The sequence below is a fragment of the Sarcophilus harrisii genome, chromosome 1 (genome assembly GCF_902635505.1).
Source record: "Sarcophilus harrisii chromosome 1, mSarHar1.11, whole genome shotgun sequence".
In the NCBI taxonomy this organism is placed as follows: domain Eukaryota; kingdom Metazoa; phylum Chordata; class Mammalia; order Dasyuromorphia; family Dasyuridae; genus Sarcophilus; species Sarcophilus harrisii.
The window spans coordinates 702,316,902-702,332,991 of record NC_045426.1 but is presented as its reverse complement, the minus strand read 5'-3'; the positions used below and the strand labels follow the sequence as shown (position 1 = coordinate 702,332,991).

Here is a 16,090-nt window from a genome sequence, read left to right as displayed (position 1 = left end):
TCTCTTAAAATATTTTTTAAGAGTGAGGTATAGAAAAAAAAATGGAACTGGAGTCAGAGCTCACTCATCAACCAATTAGCAACATTAATTAAGTTAAGGACCAACGGTATTCCAGATATCCTGCTGGGGATCCAAAGACTAACATGAAAATAAACTCTTGCCTTTAAGGAGCTTATTATACTCTTGCTCTGTCAATTACAAAACATATGATCTTAGGCAAGTCCGATGCAATATTTATTTTTAGAACAGCAATGTGATGGAATAAATAGAACATTGTGCTTAGGATCAAGAAAATCTAGGTTCAAATCTGGCCTCAAATACTCACTGTGTGAGCCTGGAGATGCTATTTCACCCCATTTGCCTCATTTTGCTTATTTATAAAATGAGCTGGAGAAAGCAGTGGCAAACCACTCCAGTGTCTGCCAAGAAAACCCCAAATTAGATCATAAAGATTTGGACATTACAGAAATGATTGAACAATGACAAAATCCAGCATTTAGCATAGTGCCTGGAATATATAATGACCACAGCAGCAATAAAAATGATCATAATTGACGTTATGTGGTTCTGTACAGTGTACAAAGTATTTTACAAGTATTAGCTCATTTACCTTTATAACTCTTTGCGATGGGTGCTTTTATAATCCCCATTTTACAGGTGAAAAAAACAAGACTAGAGTTAAGTGATTTGCTCAGGGTCAAATTATTCTTAAGTGACTAAAACAGGATTCAAAATTGGATGTCTCTGATCACCCACATATCAACTGAACCTCATAGTAAGCGCTTGGTAAATACTTGCTGAATTAATTTGGTACAAAGTCACTTCTTTCTGAGTCTCAGTAGATACTCATTGAATGCTTATTCTACTGAATTCAGTTCCTCCATCACTAAAATGGGGGTAGTAATATCCAAACTGCCTAGCTCTTAGGGTTATTATGAAAACAAATGGCTTACTGTGTATGAAGAAATTTGAAATTATCAAGCACTAATGACCTGGCAGATAGGTTTTGGTTTTTTATTTCTGGAGCCAACAAATGTCTGAGCATCAGCTTTGCACTCCCAGCTCTGATGGGGGCTCAAAGGTGAAGATGGGAAAGAGAGAAGAGTCGCTGTTCACTGACCTCAGGACACTAACCATTGTGCAGCTCTGTTCCCCAGCATCTGCATCCCCCTCCAAAAATTCAATTCATAGATTGAAGCAGGTCCCCAGTGAAATTAGGCTAACGGGTACACTTTCCATGTTAAGAGTCACAGAATCTTAGGCTAAAACCTTCACTGCACAAAGGAAGAAGGTAAGAAAAAGGGAAAAGATATAATTCTCCACGAATCATAGACCTGGGCCATTTTGTATTGCTCCACATGACCATTCCTCCAAGACTTGCCCACCATCTTGTTCTTGGAATGATATTGCTTCTAAAGGGGATCATATGATCATAGACCACAAATTTAAAGCTGGAAAGATCCCAGAGACCATCTAGTCCAATCCCCTCATTTGACAAAGAAAGTGAAACCCAAATTTGAATATGTCACAGCCCACTCCATTTCATTAAGCTCCAACACCTCCTCAGGAGCAAATATGGAGAGCTCTGTTTGACATTCAAAGCCCTTTCCAGCCTGGGGACAGTGATGGAGGAGAGGCTCCTGCAAAGTTTAGATGGTGCCTGAAATATTACCCATCCTCACATAAACACTAGGTGCAGACTTCCAGAAGACAAATCACTATCACAGATAGTTTTGAAGGTTCCAAAGCCGGCGTTGCTGCTGAATGATCAGATTCATCTTTTTTTAAAGATTCCTAGTGATTTGTGCTTGAGGAACCCTAACTATTGCTCCATGCTGCTCTAAACTAAGTGCCACCTTTCCCCTATTCCATCCTGGTTACAATTACTCAAGTCCACAAGGAAATGGAAGCCCAAATCTAGCCAGTGAGCACCATTTTCATAGGATGACTTGGGTCTAACTTCCAAGATGACTATTTATCTGAACCTCTGACTTTGGTTCTTGCATGGGGAAGTTCCTGGGGACAGAAATTCATCCCAAATACAGATAGACAATTGACTATAAATGTCAGGCTGTTAGACTTAGAGTCAGGAAAACCTGATTTCAAATTTTACCTCAGACACTTATTAGCTGGGGGACCCATTTCAGACAAGAGCCAGCTTCAGGCTATTCCCATTGATGAGGAGTAAGAAAATAAACCTTCACAACTATGCTGACATCCTAAACTCTAGACACCAGGATATAATCCACCTGAATCTCCTAACTTTCCCTTAAATTTTCTTACAAAGTTAGATCAACCTAGACAGCGGGTTGGAGAACAAAACAAAACAAAATATCTTGGGGTCTGAAGAATGAGACTCACTCCTAACCCCGACACTTTCTGAGTAAAAATAAGTGAGAGATTCCATCCCTCTCAGCCTCAGTTTCCTTCTCTGTGAAATGAAGGGTTCAGACTAGATGATCTTTGAGCCCCCTCCCATTTCTAGTTCTATGACCCCAAAAAAGTCCAAGATTTAAGAGAGCGAGCTAATGGGAATCAAAGAATCTTTGAGCTAGAACTAAACAGGGTCCCGATTCCTTCACTGGAGGAAGATTCTTGGGATCCATCAGTGAATCTGTGGATGGGTTGAAAAGGCAATCTGGCCACCATACTAGAAACAAACAAATCACAGAGCCTTGGGGGTCATCTTGCTTTCCCTGAAGCAGAAGTTATGTATTCTCTTTCTATTTATTTGCACAGCCTTCCCTTACTTAAATTCAATTCACCTGCATGTCATAGCATCATGCTGTCATGGTCCTTCTGTCTATATACACTTGTGCTTCTTGAAAACAGAGATTTGTGCCTGGTGCCCAGTCCAGTAGCTGGCAAGTACATTTAATAGAAGTTCATCAATTGATTGAATTATTGATAAAATACTCTTGATCAATGGATTCCTAACCTCTTCTAGGATACCTCCAGTGATGAACAACTCTATGAGTAATTCCACTTGGGGACAGATCTAATCATATTATTTTTTTTGCCTCCCTATTTGGGCAGTGATGAGCTAGTTGACCATTCCGCCATGAGAACACTGTTCAGATCATCACTCATTTTCACTGCCATCAGAGCTGACATTCATACAGTGTTGTCAAGTCAAAAAACTGTTCTTCCTGGTGGGGAGGGACAACTATTCCATATATCATGATCCTCATTTGATAGATGATGAGACTGAAGCTCAAAAATGATTTCCCATAGTCACATAGATAGAAAGGGTTCAAGCCCAAGACTCCTCAAACTCCTCATCATCATCCTTTTCTGGATTTCCCAGATCCCCTTAAACTTTGGGGTTGAATTGCGACATGGCCCGATGGAAAGAGGGTTGGGTTTTGAAGCTGAAGATCTGGGTTGGAATCTTGGTTTTTCTGATCCCTGCCTGTGTGACCTTGAGCAAGACCTTGGGTGGGAGCAGAGGAGCAGGGCAGGGGATAAGAGCAGAAATAATGCATTCCCAGGGCTCTCAAAAGAACATCCAATTAGTCCAAGGGCAAAACGTCCCAGCACCAGGATGATGAAGGGGCTGGATGATTTAAGACCAGAATATTTCTCTCCATAATGGCAAGTAGAGTCACCGGCAATAGTACATTTGCTAAAATTAATGGGGAAATAGCTTCTTTCTTATTTCTTTTTCCAGGAAGGAAAGTTTCATTGATGGGGTAATGGATTGTGATGGGGACATGGTGGCACCATGGCACAATCTGTAAATCAGTCACATGAAACAACACGCTCAAACCAACAGTGACAAATGTACTTGGCCAGGGAAGGAGTGGGCAGAAATGGAAGAGTAAAAATTCATCAACATCTGTCTTCTTTGTTCTTTTCTAAACTGTATCCCAGGGCCCTGTGATATTTCTCAGCCTTTCAAAGGAGGGTGATTTCTCAGGGCAACCTGTCTCTGACACCTGTGACAGGAAAAAAAGGACACAGTGATTGGGATCCAGGAGCTTTTAAGGAGGTGCTGGGAACTAGACTAGGATTTTCCAGGAGACCTGGTTATCACAGAATCACAGCATGGTTCAGAAACAAAGGACCTGGGTTTAAATCCTAGCCTTTGTATGTCCTAGGAAGTAAACTAGACTCTGAACTCCTTTAGAGCAGACACATAGTAGGTGCTAAATAAATGCTTATTGACGATTTCAGGACTTCCAATCTACTAAATAAATGCTTATTGGCCATTTTAGGGTTTCTTGTCTATAAAATAAGGAGGCTGTCCTAGATCTCTGACCTCTGAGATCCCTTTTGGTTCTAGATCAATCATCCTATGATTGGATATGTCCCTGCCATTTTGTTTCCAATGCCCATTGGGCAGGATGTCATGGAAAGAATCTTGGCGTCGGAACAGATGCATTGGAACAAATATTGGATCTAGGGTTAGGAGCCCCAGTTAGATTACAGCTAGCAATGGATGACTGGACAATTCACTAATTCTCAAATTCCTGTCCTAACAAGTGGAGATAATAATATCCGTGTGATCAACTTCAAATGGAGATGTTTTCAAGAAAGCTTCTTGAAATATTTCAAGGGCTTCAGAAATGTCAATTGCCATCATCTTCATCATCATTTATATTACTATTATTATTATAAAAACAGATGACTTTCATAGGCAGATGGACCATTCTTAGAGTTGAGAAGACAGGATATGTACTAGCTGGGTAATCCTAGGGAAATTATTGGATCTTTTAGTATCCCTAGACAGGATAATAACAAGAATAATAACAGCATTTCTGTAAAAACACTTCACAAATTTTATCAGATTTTATCTTTTTAATAACCCTGGGAGGCAAATGCTGAGACAGAAAGAGATAAAGTTATTTGAACAAGGTCACACAATGATTAAGTGTCTGAGGAGAGATTTGAACTCAGGTCTTCCTGACTCCAGATCTAGCACTTTATCTAACACCATCTACCCGCAGTTATAGACAAATTGCCTATCTGTATCTCAGGATGGAGTGGTGGTAGGGCAGAATTTCCACACCAGGGAATTATCGATACAGATGAAGTCACAGATTCAGACACGGATTACAGTTATCATGATTTAGAACTCTCCTTACCCAGACCTGTCTTCAGACTCCCAGTAAGGAAATGCCCTATATCCTCATCCTTTATTCTTACTTTTGGTCATTTTTATCAACATCATCATGTTCTCTTTTTGCTGTTGTCTTAAGACAAAAGAAATATAGATTTTTTTGAAGAGGAATCTTAGATTCTTTCCTGGCTCAACCCCTTTGTGTTATGGAGCTTCAGATGAGGCTCAAAGAGAGAAAGGGACTTCAAAGTTGCAGAGCAAAAAATGGGGTAAAGCTGGATCTGTAACCCAAGTATCTTGTCTTTCAGCCCACGGCTTTTTCTAACACACTATACATATATATATACACGCATGAATATATATGTATACATACTCTATAATCTCCTCTTATTTGAGTCCGCATATGTCTTGTCATATGTCTATTTTATCACATGCATTCATATTTGATTATCCTCTACATATGTTACTTTACTAGATTATACACTCCTCAAAGACAAAGGGATGTTAGACTTTTTTTTAATGTCAAGGTCAGGGAGTAACTTTTCCAAAACAGTTAATTGTATTTTTAAATAAACTAAAATTTATTTCCCTTCTTTCGTACTTCCTCATATCCATGAAAAAAGAAAAAATAAAGCTGTCTTAAATATACGTCATTGAGCAAAATTAATTTCTGAACTAACCACGTCAAATAATATGTCCCAGTCTGCATCTTAAGTCCAACACATTTCTGTCAGAATATGGGCAGCATAATCCAACATGGCTTTTCTGGAATTGTGGTTAGTCTCTGCATTGACCAGAGTTCTAAAGTAATTCAAAATGTTTTTTCTTTACAGTAGTGCTGTTGTTCTATAAATTATTCTCCTAGTTCTGTTCCCTTCATTTTCTTCATCAGTTCATACAAGTCTTTCCAGGTTTCTCTGACTCTCCCATTTATTATTTCTTATGGCACAATAGGATCTCATTTGTTCATCTCCCAGTGGATGAACATTATCTAAATTTCAAGTTCTTTGCCAATAAAAAAGAAACGTATCTGTGTTTTTCTTTCTCTGTTTCTTTGTGGCTGAATTCTTTCTATCCTTAGAGCAGTTAGTATTTGTTTAAAATCATACAATCTCAGGATGCTAATGAACCCCATTGGCCACTTAGTCCAACATATCTAAACAAGAATCCCCTCCATAGCAAGCCCTCTAATGACAAAACTACTATCTCCTCCCAAAGAAGCTTTCCACTTTAGTACAGCTCCAGTCATCAGAAAGGGCAACCAGCTGTCACCACAGTGCATGGAGCACCAAGCCTGGAGTTGGGAGACTCATCTTCCTGCGATCAAATCTGCTCTCGGACACTAGCTGGGTGACTCTGGGCAAGTCACTTCATCCTGTTTGCCTCAGTTTCCTCATCTATTAAATGAGCTGGAGAAATAAATGGCAAATCTTCGCCAAGAAAACTCCAAATGGGGTCATGGAAAACCCCATTCCAAGTAGCACGTTACTGAAACTACTGAACAACAACCATTATCAGCAAATTTTCCATTATATAAAAACCAGATTTGCCTCTCTGCAACTTTTAAGTCATTAGTCTGCCCTCTGGGAATAAGCAGATCAAGTCTAATTCCTTTTCAACATGACAGCCCATCAAATACCTGAAGACAGTTATTGTCTACTCACTAATTCCCGTACTTCCAAGGCTAAATATCCCCAGGTCTTTCATTTGATCCAAATATAACATGATCCTTCACCAACCTGGCTGCTTTCCTCTGAATTTATCCAGTGTATTTCCTAGATATTATGTTTCATAGTCCTTGGATGGATGGATAGATGGATGGATGGGGCTTCTTTGCCTCAATTATGTCCCAGGGTTGGGAAAAATATGAGATATGTTTTGATCAGTGCAGATAATGGCACTGCTACCACCTATCTATTCCTTTATACCATGTTTCATGGTGGATGAAAAGATAAATGGTTCAATGGATGGCAGAAATTTCTTAGTTTGAGATAAATCCCAGAGCTACAATATTCTAGATGTGATCTGACCTGGTTTATCATCTACCTATTTTTAGATATTATGTTTCATGGTGGATGGATGGGTGAATGACAGATGCAAAGCTACTTTACTTCTCATAGCACAACTTATTTTCTTAAAAGTTAATTACACAGCGTGACGACAAATAGCCCAGATCTAGATGCTGGCAATTTCACTGAATTCAGAATTCACACTAGAAGGATCAGAATTTAAGAATACCTTGAAGGTGCAACCTGCATCATTTGACACATATGATTATAATAGGCAGGACAATATTTTATTTGTTATTAGAAAAGTCTTTAAACTGCCAATAAATTTTTATAACAGTGATTTAGATAAATTATGAAGTATGAGCTAGAAAAAACTAAGTCTTTTCTTGTTTCAAGTGTCTAAAAATGAATATAACAAGGGTGCATCTGATACTTCTCATGTAGCACCTCTGAAATGAGAAGAATTATAGGAAGCAAAAGTTAAATAATCCCTTCTTTAAGGAACTGACATTCTACATCCCAGATTGAGCAGAAGGCCACCCTGGAACAGACAAAGCTTAGAAGAAAGTCCTGGCTTTTTCAGTCCCTCTTGTACAAGTGTCTCCACCATTGCCAGCAGTACCAAAGTGAAACTAGAAGAATGGGGAAGGATGAGAAAAGAACATGCACTGATCAGTGCTCTAAAAATAACAAAGCTTGCTCAGATCTTCGAGAGGTCTCTCCCTTAATGAAGGGATCCTTCTCCTGATCCCTCTCTCCCTTAATGAAAGCCCCACAGATGGCCCATGAGGAGAGGTAAGCCAAACATATACTTTCTATTTCTTGTATATCACAATCCACGCCCCCCCCTCCAAAAGCAGGGCACTTCATCTCCTCCAACTGTCAGTGCCTTCCTTCTGAGCTTTCTTTGCATTTATACCGTATATATTTTTGGATCTGTTTATCTGCGTTCCTCAATTCCCCTGACAGGATATAAGCATCCTGAGAAAAGGACCTATTTCTTGCTTTATATTTTTTAGTTTTGTATCCCCAGCCCCCAGCATAGTGCCTGGCACAACAGAGCTTCAAAATGATTGTTTGTTGCCTGACTGAGTGCCTGACACATACTAGGTGCTTAATAAATGATCTATCGATTAGTTGATTGAGTCCACGCTTAATTCTCACCAAGACAAAACCCAGCCTGAGCCCAATGGGCCAGGCCTGATCCCTGGGATGTCGAGCCTTCCTGTCTCATATCTCTGAAACAAAGCTTGTCCGCCTTTCCCAGACAACCATGAGAGTTCATGAGGTAACGGTTTGGGGCATCCAGACTCTTCCCAAGACCTCAGTTCTCTGCTGTGACCAGGGGCTCACACAAAAAGCAATCCAATTCCTTCCCAACTCCTTCCCCTCCCCACCACCATTCCTGCCCCAGGAACTTGTCAAAGGTAAAAGCATCCTGGATGACACAAGGGAGACTTCGGCAATGGCCTGTAAAATATTCCTTATCACTCTTTGCTGCATCCCTCCAGTTACTTGGGGCCCTCCCTTTCCAGAGTTCTGAGGACACATAGTTACTGGGAACATTCACCCCAATATCCAAGGGGATCATAAGTTCTTGGAGGGTAGGGATTGTTTCATTCCTGCCTTTGCATCCCTGGGGCCTAGGCTTAATGATTGTCCATTAATGTTGAGTTGAGGATGTATATGGAGGTGACTGTTCATCAGCAGGACCCGGGAAGCATACGTCTCCACTTACCAGGTCAAGGCACCGACGGCTGGTCTCTGCCTCCTGCTTCATCAGCTCGGCCATGTCTGCTCTCATCTCCTCCATCCTCCTCTGGTAATACAGGCAGGACTCCTTCTGCTCAGTCTCAGAGCTCACTGCCTTCTCCAGCTCCTCACCCATCTTGATTGCACTGTCCCGAAGTCGAATCACCAGAACCTGAGGGGGGGGAACATCTGAATGTTAGGGGAAAGAGAGAGATAGACAGACAGACAGACACAGACAGACAGAGAAAAAGAGACAGAGAGAGACAGAAACACAGAGAGAGAGAGAAAAAAAGAGAGAATAGACTGAGAAACAGAGACACAGGGACACAAAGAGAGAGACACACACAGAGAGACACACAGAGACACATACAGAGAGAGAGAGATCCCTCATTTATGAGAGGATAAGCTTCCTGAAAAAAAAAAGTATTCCAGCCTCTGTCTTCATCTCTGGACATTGATGCTACATTCTACAATTTATCAGAGTCTTTAAGGCAACAATCAGGCCCCACCTCAAATCTCTTAATCTGGACTTTGTGGAACTCCAGCTTGTTCTCCAGGTCACAGATTAATGCTTCTTGGCGGCAGACTATGTTGCGATCCACCGTCGTCTTCTCCAGGTGCTCAATGCGAGAAAGTGCAACGTGCAGCTGGTGCCAGGTAAGGTATCAGAGCAAATCAGAGACCATCAGTTAGCTGGGAACTCCCCAGATTTTCAACTCAGAAACACAGCAAATATGTGGGTACAGTGCTCTGTTCCGTCTGCTCCCACCTTCCATGACCAACTCCCCAATATTTAATGTTCTAGTTAGGGTCTGACCAGAGAAAAGCAGAGCCTGCCTAACCAGCACTCCACTGCGTGCAATGATTCTCCAGAATGCATTAGCCTTTGACTTAGCTATCTATCCTATGGGGCAGTGGATGTTGGAGTCCATTAAGAACCCCAGATCATTTTCAGGCAAAATGTGGGTGGACTAGATCTCCCCTAATTGGCAAAGTTGATTTTTTTGAACTGAAGCTCAATATTTTACATTTTCCCCCATTCACATCCATCTTAGGTTCAACTGTAGCCCACCAAGGTCTTTCTTATGTGTTGTTGCTGTTTGGTGGGGGAGGGACATAGCGATACTATTCTCCAGTGTACTTACTATCCCATCCAGCTTTGTGTCATCTACAAATTCATGGGCGAGCCACATAATCTGTGCAAATACTGATCATAAATGCAAATACAGGCGGGCATATAAATACGCCTGGAGAGAACTCCAGTTGTCGTGTGTTTCGTGCCATGGTCTGGGGTATCTGAATCTGGCAATAAAACGTACTCTTGTCTGACTGATTAGCTGCTTAAGACAATTTGGCTAGAGCAGATTTTCTGTCCTTAGTCACTTTAGCTCCTCTGGCCTGGCTGTCGAAAGCCCACCTTCCTCGCCTCTTTCTTCCTATCCCAAGAGCAGCCCGAGTTCCAGGGCTGAGGAGAGGGGAAACTTACCTTTTCTTGCAGACTTTGCTTCTCCTTCTTTGCTTCTTCCAGGCTCAGCTGCAGTTCCTGAATCTGCACGATGTCTTGGGAAGACTGGCAAGAACAAAATTCCATCAGGACAGAGAGTCGGGCTGCAAACCAGGCCGCCCACCTCTCTCCCTCCTCACCCCATCCACGATCTTTATAAACAGAACTAGAACCTTGTGAGGGAAGGATTATTATCCACAAATTATAGATCAAGGGCCTGAGGAACAGAGAAACTGAGTGACTTGTTCAGAGCCACACAGCTAGGAAGTTTCAGTGGCCAGGCCTAACGCTATCCATTGTACCACCTACCTGTGTCTGGGACACATGAAGGGTAAACTTTTATTTATTTGTAATCCTAGGCATTTTAGTCATTTAAAAACATAACTCTGAGTGGTCCATAGGTTTCACCAAATTGCTTGTCAAAGAAGTACATGATAGAAAAAAAGGTGATGAGCTCTTGGTACTTAATTGGAACCTAGGAGAAAGGTGAGACTCGGAGAGGTGATGGCTTATTCAGGGCATCTTAGTCCATGACCAGGTGGCAATAATCCCTCGCTTTAGCACATAGTCCATAAAATCAAAGGATGATAAGAGTCTCAATATACTAGAAACACAACTTACGAGCTAACTTAAAGAGGACCATTGCAGGTGACTCTAAGCTTTATGAGGGAAGATATAGTTTCTTGTTTGTTTTTGTGTTTGTAGCACCCAGGATAATATCTTGCATGTATCCATAGCTTTATAAATGTTTGTTGAAATATTAATGGAAAGGAAAGAGAGGGAGAAGGGGAGGGGAGGGGAAGGGAGGGGAGAAAGAGAGAGAGAGAGGGAGAGAGAGGGAGAGAAGAAAAAAGGAAGGGAAGAAAAGAAAAACAAAAAGAGTAGAGGAGAGAGAGAATAAAGAGAGATAGAGAAAGAGACAATGAGACAAAAAGGAAGAATATAAAAATAACACAGAGAGAAATGAAAATGGATTTTGTGTAATCGAAAGATTAGATGATATTCAGCCAGGTGATATAATGTAGTGGATATAATATTGCACCTGAAGTCAGGTAGATCTGAATTCAAATCTAGATTCTAATACTTACTAGTTATGAGCATATCACTTCACATCTGTCTACCTCAACTTCTTTGACTGTGAAATGGGAATGATAACAGTACCTACCTCACAGGATTGTTGCCACAATCAGCTGAGATTCTATTTGTACAGTGTTTAGCACAGTGCCTGGAACATGTTAGGTAGTTAACCAATGTTTGCTTCCTTCCTGCAAACATGGTGCATATCTGCATCCTTTGGGGTCTTGGGCTCTGTGAATCTCTCCTAGAATCTCCCTGAGATCTCCCAAATATCCATCCATCCACACCCGGAAGCCTTGAGATCTCCCAAATATCCACGCACCCATGCCTGGAAACCCTGAAATCTGGCTGAGCCTTCTTACCTGGGCGATGAGTTCCTTGTGCTTCTTCATCAGCTCATTCAGATCTTCCTGGTCTTCATCGATCCGTTTCAGGAGATCAGCTCTCTCCAGCTGCAGCCGATATAGCTGCTCATCAACCTGGTATGAAGAAGGTGGGGTGCTCTTGAGATTACAAGGCAAGTGAGACTAGGATTGAGGGGTGCTAGGGGAGGCAAGGTGAGGGAGCTGGCAGCTGGGGACTTCCCTTTTGTCTGTGTGCAGCTTCCTGCCCTTTAAAATAAGTGTTGGAAGCAAAACTCAATATTGTGGCCAAGCTTAGCCCCCCAACAGAAAAAAGAAGATGTATAAGAATACACGTCCTTTCTTGTTTTTTTGTTTGTTTGTTTGTTTTTGCAAAGGTGGTAGTCTGTGGGTATGGAGCTCTGCAGAAAATGTGAGACCTGCTTGATCTGTTGGTCAAACAGATGTTTTTTCCCCTCTTTTTAAAACGTTGTCATAAGGGATTAAAGCCAATGATTCTCAGCACCCTCGGCCTTCTTTCCTGTCTCCGCCACTATTACTCCAGAAGCCCAACTCTGTGTGTTTGCCCGTGTCTCCTTCTTGCTCACGGCCAAAGCATCCTTCACTATGGACTGCCCACTGGCGATAAGCAGCTCTGTACTTGGCAACCACTTCTGCTGCCAGGACCTTCCAGAGTTCAAACTCTATTGACAAAGCTCTGGAGAGCCTGATAGGGTTGTTGTCCCCCAGCACCCCATGTTGTACCTCAGAGGGGGAGAGGGCCTGGGATTTCCCCCCAAATGAGGAAGCTCCCTCCACCAATGTAGGTCCGTAAATTCTCAGTCTTGCTTCCAGTCTCAGTCTTAAGACATGTCCTGGATGCATCAGAGACAAGATTTGAATGAAGACTTTCCTGGCTCCCAGCTCAATTCTATTTACTATTTACTCTGTAGAGCTCAGAGAAGGACTGGCAAAAATACATTGTAAAAAATAAATAAATAAATAAAATATAAAAATATACTGTATATGAATGTATAGTGTGTGTGTGTGTGTGTGTGTATATATATGTATATATATATATATATATATATATATGCAATGACATCCTCAGGAGCCTCCTCTCCTTTCTCACTGTACAGCGTTGCATTGACAGATTTACAACCTCAGGCCTAGAAGGGACCAGACCAATGGGCAATGGGCTGTTCCAAGATGGACTCACTCAAAAGTCCCTTCCACAGTGTGTGAATGCTTGCAGGCACTGGGGGCCGGGCACGGGGCTAGAGTTACCAGATTCTTGTTCCTGGTGATGTTTTCCAGTTCACTGTGCATGTTCTCCAGGTCCAGGGCCAGAAGCTTCTGAGTGTTCTGAGCATCTGCACACTTAGCCTCGCTTTCTTGTAGCTGTATCAGGAAAGCAATAAGGAGAGAGGGAGGGGGAGATAAAATGGGGGTGGGGGTGAGGAAAGGGAAGAGGAGAGACCACCATGAGATTCAGTGGACCCCAATTGCCAAAGCTGCCTCCTCAAATTAACTCCCTCCCATTCCCGGCCCGCCTTGCACCGGCAACATTATTTACGGTGAACTCTTGAGTGTTTTCACCTATTAAATTACATTGTAGTGCAATTGAAAAAAAATTATTTTGCCCTCACGGAAGTTAGTTTCTATTTTACAGTCAAAACGGCTCTCGATTTAATGGTTACTGCACCATGAAATAAAGCTGCAAATGAGGTTGGGCATGGCTCTTGAAGGAAGCCTTGCTCCAGTGGCTGTCACTCACTGTGAAAATGGAACCTTTTAAAAACCATCAGGTTCTTGAGAGCAAAACCAGCATTGTCTCCCCCCAAGAGGCGGGTCCCTACTCCTGCCGTCTGTCCAGAAAGTCAGACAGGCGAGGAAGGAGTCCTTCCAATGGAGAAAAGGAAGCGGGGTTTGAGTTCGACTTGACTAAGGCTTTTCTTTTACACCATGGACAAGTCCCTTCAATCAGCAAGCATTTATTAAACACCAGTTTTAAAGGACTTGGGAGGCTATGGTATAGGAGGATCTGTCGGAAAAAAAGAAGACATTTGGGAAGAGAAGGCTGGGGAAGGAGGCAGGGTCATGATAATTACTTATAAGTCTCGCAGGTAATGGAAGATAGGACTTGGGTTGGGTGACCAGGGACCCATTTGGGTCTCAGTTTACTCATATGCAAAAAAATGGCTAAAATAAAATAATATCTAACATTTCTACATCTCTTTAGGGTAGAGAAAACACTATATATATGTATATGTTATACATATATATATAATATACATTAATATAATAATATATGGTACACCATTTGCTCTCACAACAAATCTGTGAGGTAGGGACTGATATTGAGCCCATTTCTATAAACAAGAAAATTAAAACTAAGAATCACAGAATTATAACTGAAAGAGGCCCAGGTGGCCATAGATATAACTCAGCAAGTAGTGAATTCTTTTTGTTTAGTCATTTTGAGTCACGTCCAACTTTTTGTGATCCCATTGGGAGTTTTCTTGGCAAAGACACTGGAGTTGTCTGCCATTTCTTCGCCAGCTCGTTTTACAGATGAGGAAACTGAGGTAAATAGGATTAAGTGACTTCCCAGGGTCACACGGCTAGAAAAGTGTCTAAAGCTGCATATAAACTCAGCAAGATGAGTCTTCCTGACTTCAGGTCCAGCACTCTGTCCATTGCACCCCTCCCTTATCCCCATCTTTCCTCTCTCTTCCCAGTGCCTGAGACTCGGCTCCAGAATGTGGAAATTAGTGACAGATAGATGGGTAGCCAAAGCCCCTTGGGGGCAAAAGCCTTCAGGCCACAACCCCATAGTACTAGAGTGGCAAAGCTCCAAACCAACAACCCTGTAACACCAGCAGAGCTGGAACCAGGGCAGACCTATTGAAACAGCGCTGCAAACTCTGACTTGCTGGTGGTAAGGCCAAAAAACTAGAAGGAACAGGACAAGAAACTGGAGGTGGAGAAGCTGTCCAGCACTTCAGCAAGCCTGAGGGAAAGAGCAAAGCACCCAGCTGGGACCAGTTTTGACTACACAAAAGTCAGTTGGAACAGAGACCAAGGCTGGTGAACCATGAATTAGTCAATGTGAAAGGAGGCTGAAATGCTTTGAGATTCAGCCCCCAAGGAAAATAGCCACCAACAGAGAGAGTGTCACAAAGTGAATGAGAAAAAATGAGTTGGTAGGATGGAGAGAGACTGAAATTACTAGAGATCTCAGAAAGGAAAAAAAAACTCAAAGCCCTTGAAAATAAGCAAATAAATCACAAGGGGAAATATTAACAACAGAAGGAAATATGGCTTCCAAATTTAGTAAACTAATTTAGACATCCATGAGTAAATATTGCAAAACAAAGGAAAATGATCCAAAACTTGATGAGAATGAGGAGCCTGTGGAGTTTTGGGAAAGCATGAAACCATAGCACACTGTCCCTGAGATATTTGACAGAGAAATAAAAATTATGAAAGCAGAATTTATGCTTTGCACAGCAAAAGTAATGAGCAGAATAGGAAAAAAAATCTGTAATGACAAGCCATGCCAAAGAAACAAAAGAGAACAATAGATGGAGAATGAAAATATACAGAAATGAAGGATAATCTAGAAGAAAAGAAGCAAAAAATAATCAAAGAAAAATGTTCCTTATGCAAGTAGAACAAGTATTTATATATGTGTATATATATATCTGTAATATATATATATATATATATATATATGACAAAATGCATAGACAATCAAAGGATCACAAGGTCTTCTGGAAGACCACTACAAGACAAAAAACCTTAACATGACATAATGACATGTTAAACATAAATGAACGAAAAAATAGAACTACACAGAATTGCTGAACATTGAAATGAAATTTCAATTGGAAATCCATAGTTCATCTCCAGAAAAAGAAAAGGGAAAAAACCAAGACTTCAAACTACAAGCCATACAGTGTTTAAATTTAACAATTCAATTAAGAAACAAGTTCTCCAAGCCATCAGGACAAAGACCTTCAAATACAAAGAAAAGGACATTCAAACAATGCAAGACTATTCTGAACCCACTAGAAAAAGGAGGAGGGAATGGAATGATGTCTTCTGAAGGGCACCGGAGCTCAGAATGCAGTCCAGGGTGATCTATCCTGCTAATCTGAACTTAGCTCTACAGGATAAAAGATGGACGTGCAACAACAAAGAGTCTGAAACATTTTTAGAAAGAAAAGCAGAATAGAAGACGTTATTTGCTTCTCAAACAACCAAAATGCAGGAGGAATGAAGAAAAGCAGCTGACAAAGACAGCAACAGCAGCAGAGTGACAACAGAGAGATCAATAAGA

General features: G+C 41.4%; 1 protein-coding gene across 1 annotated transcript in view; it reads right to left on the bottom strand.

The window, feature by feature from the left end:
* Positions 1-16,090, bottom strand: part of MYO18B (myosin XVIIIB) — a 305,294-nt gene that overhangs the window by 92,832 nt on the left and 196,372 nt on the right. The window contains exons 34-38 of the mRNA XM_031948810.1: positions 13,033-13,146; positions 11,767-11,883; positions 10,310-10,393; positions 9,333-9,470; positions 8,810-8,995 (exon numbers count right to left, since the gene is read on the bottom strand). Coding sequence (XP_031804670.1) covers positions 8,810-8,995; positions 9,333-9,470; positions 10,310-10,393; positions 11,767-11,883; positions 13,033-13,146 — 639 coding nt within the window. The remainder of the gene's footprint in view (positions 1-8,809; positions 8,996-9,332; positions 9,471-10,309; positions 10,394-11,766; positions 11,884-13,032; positions 13,147-16,090) is intronic.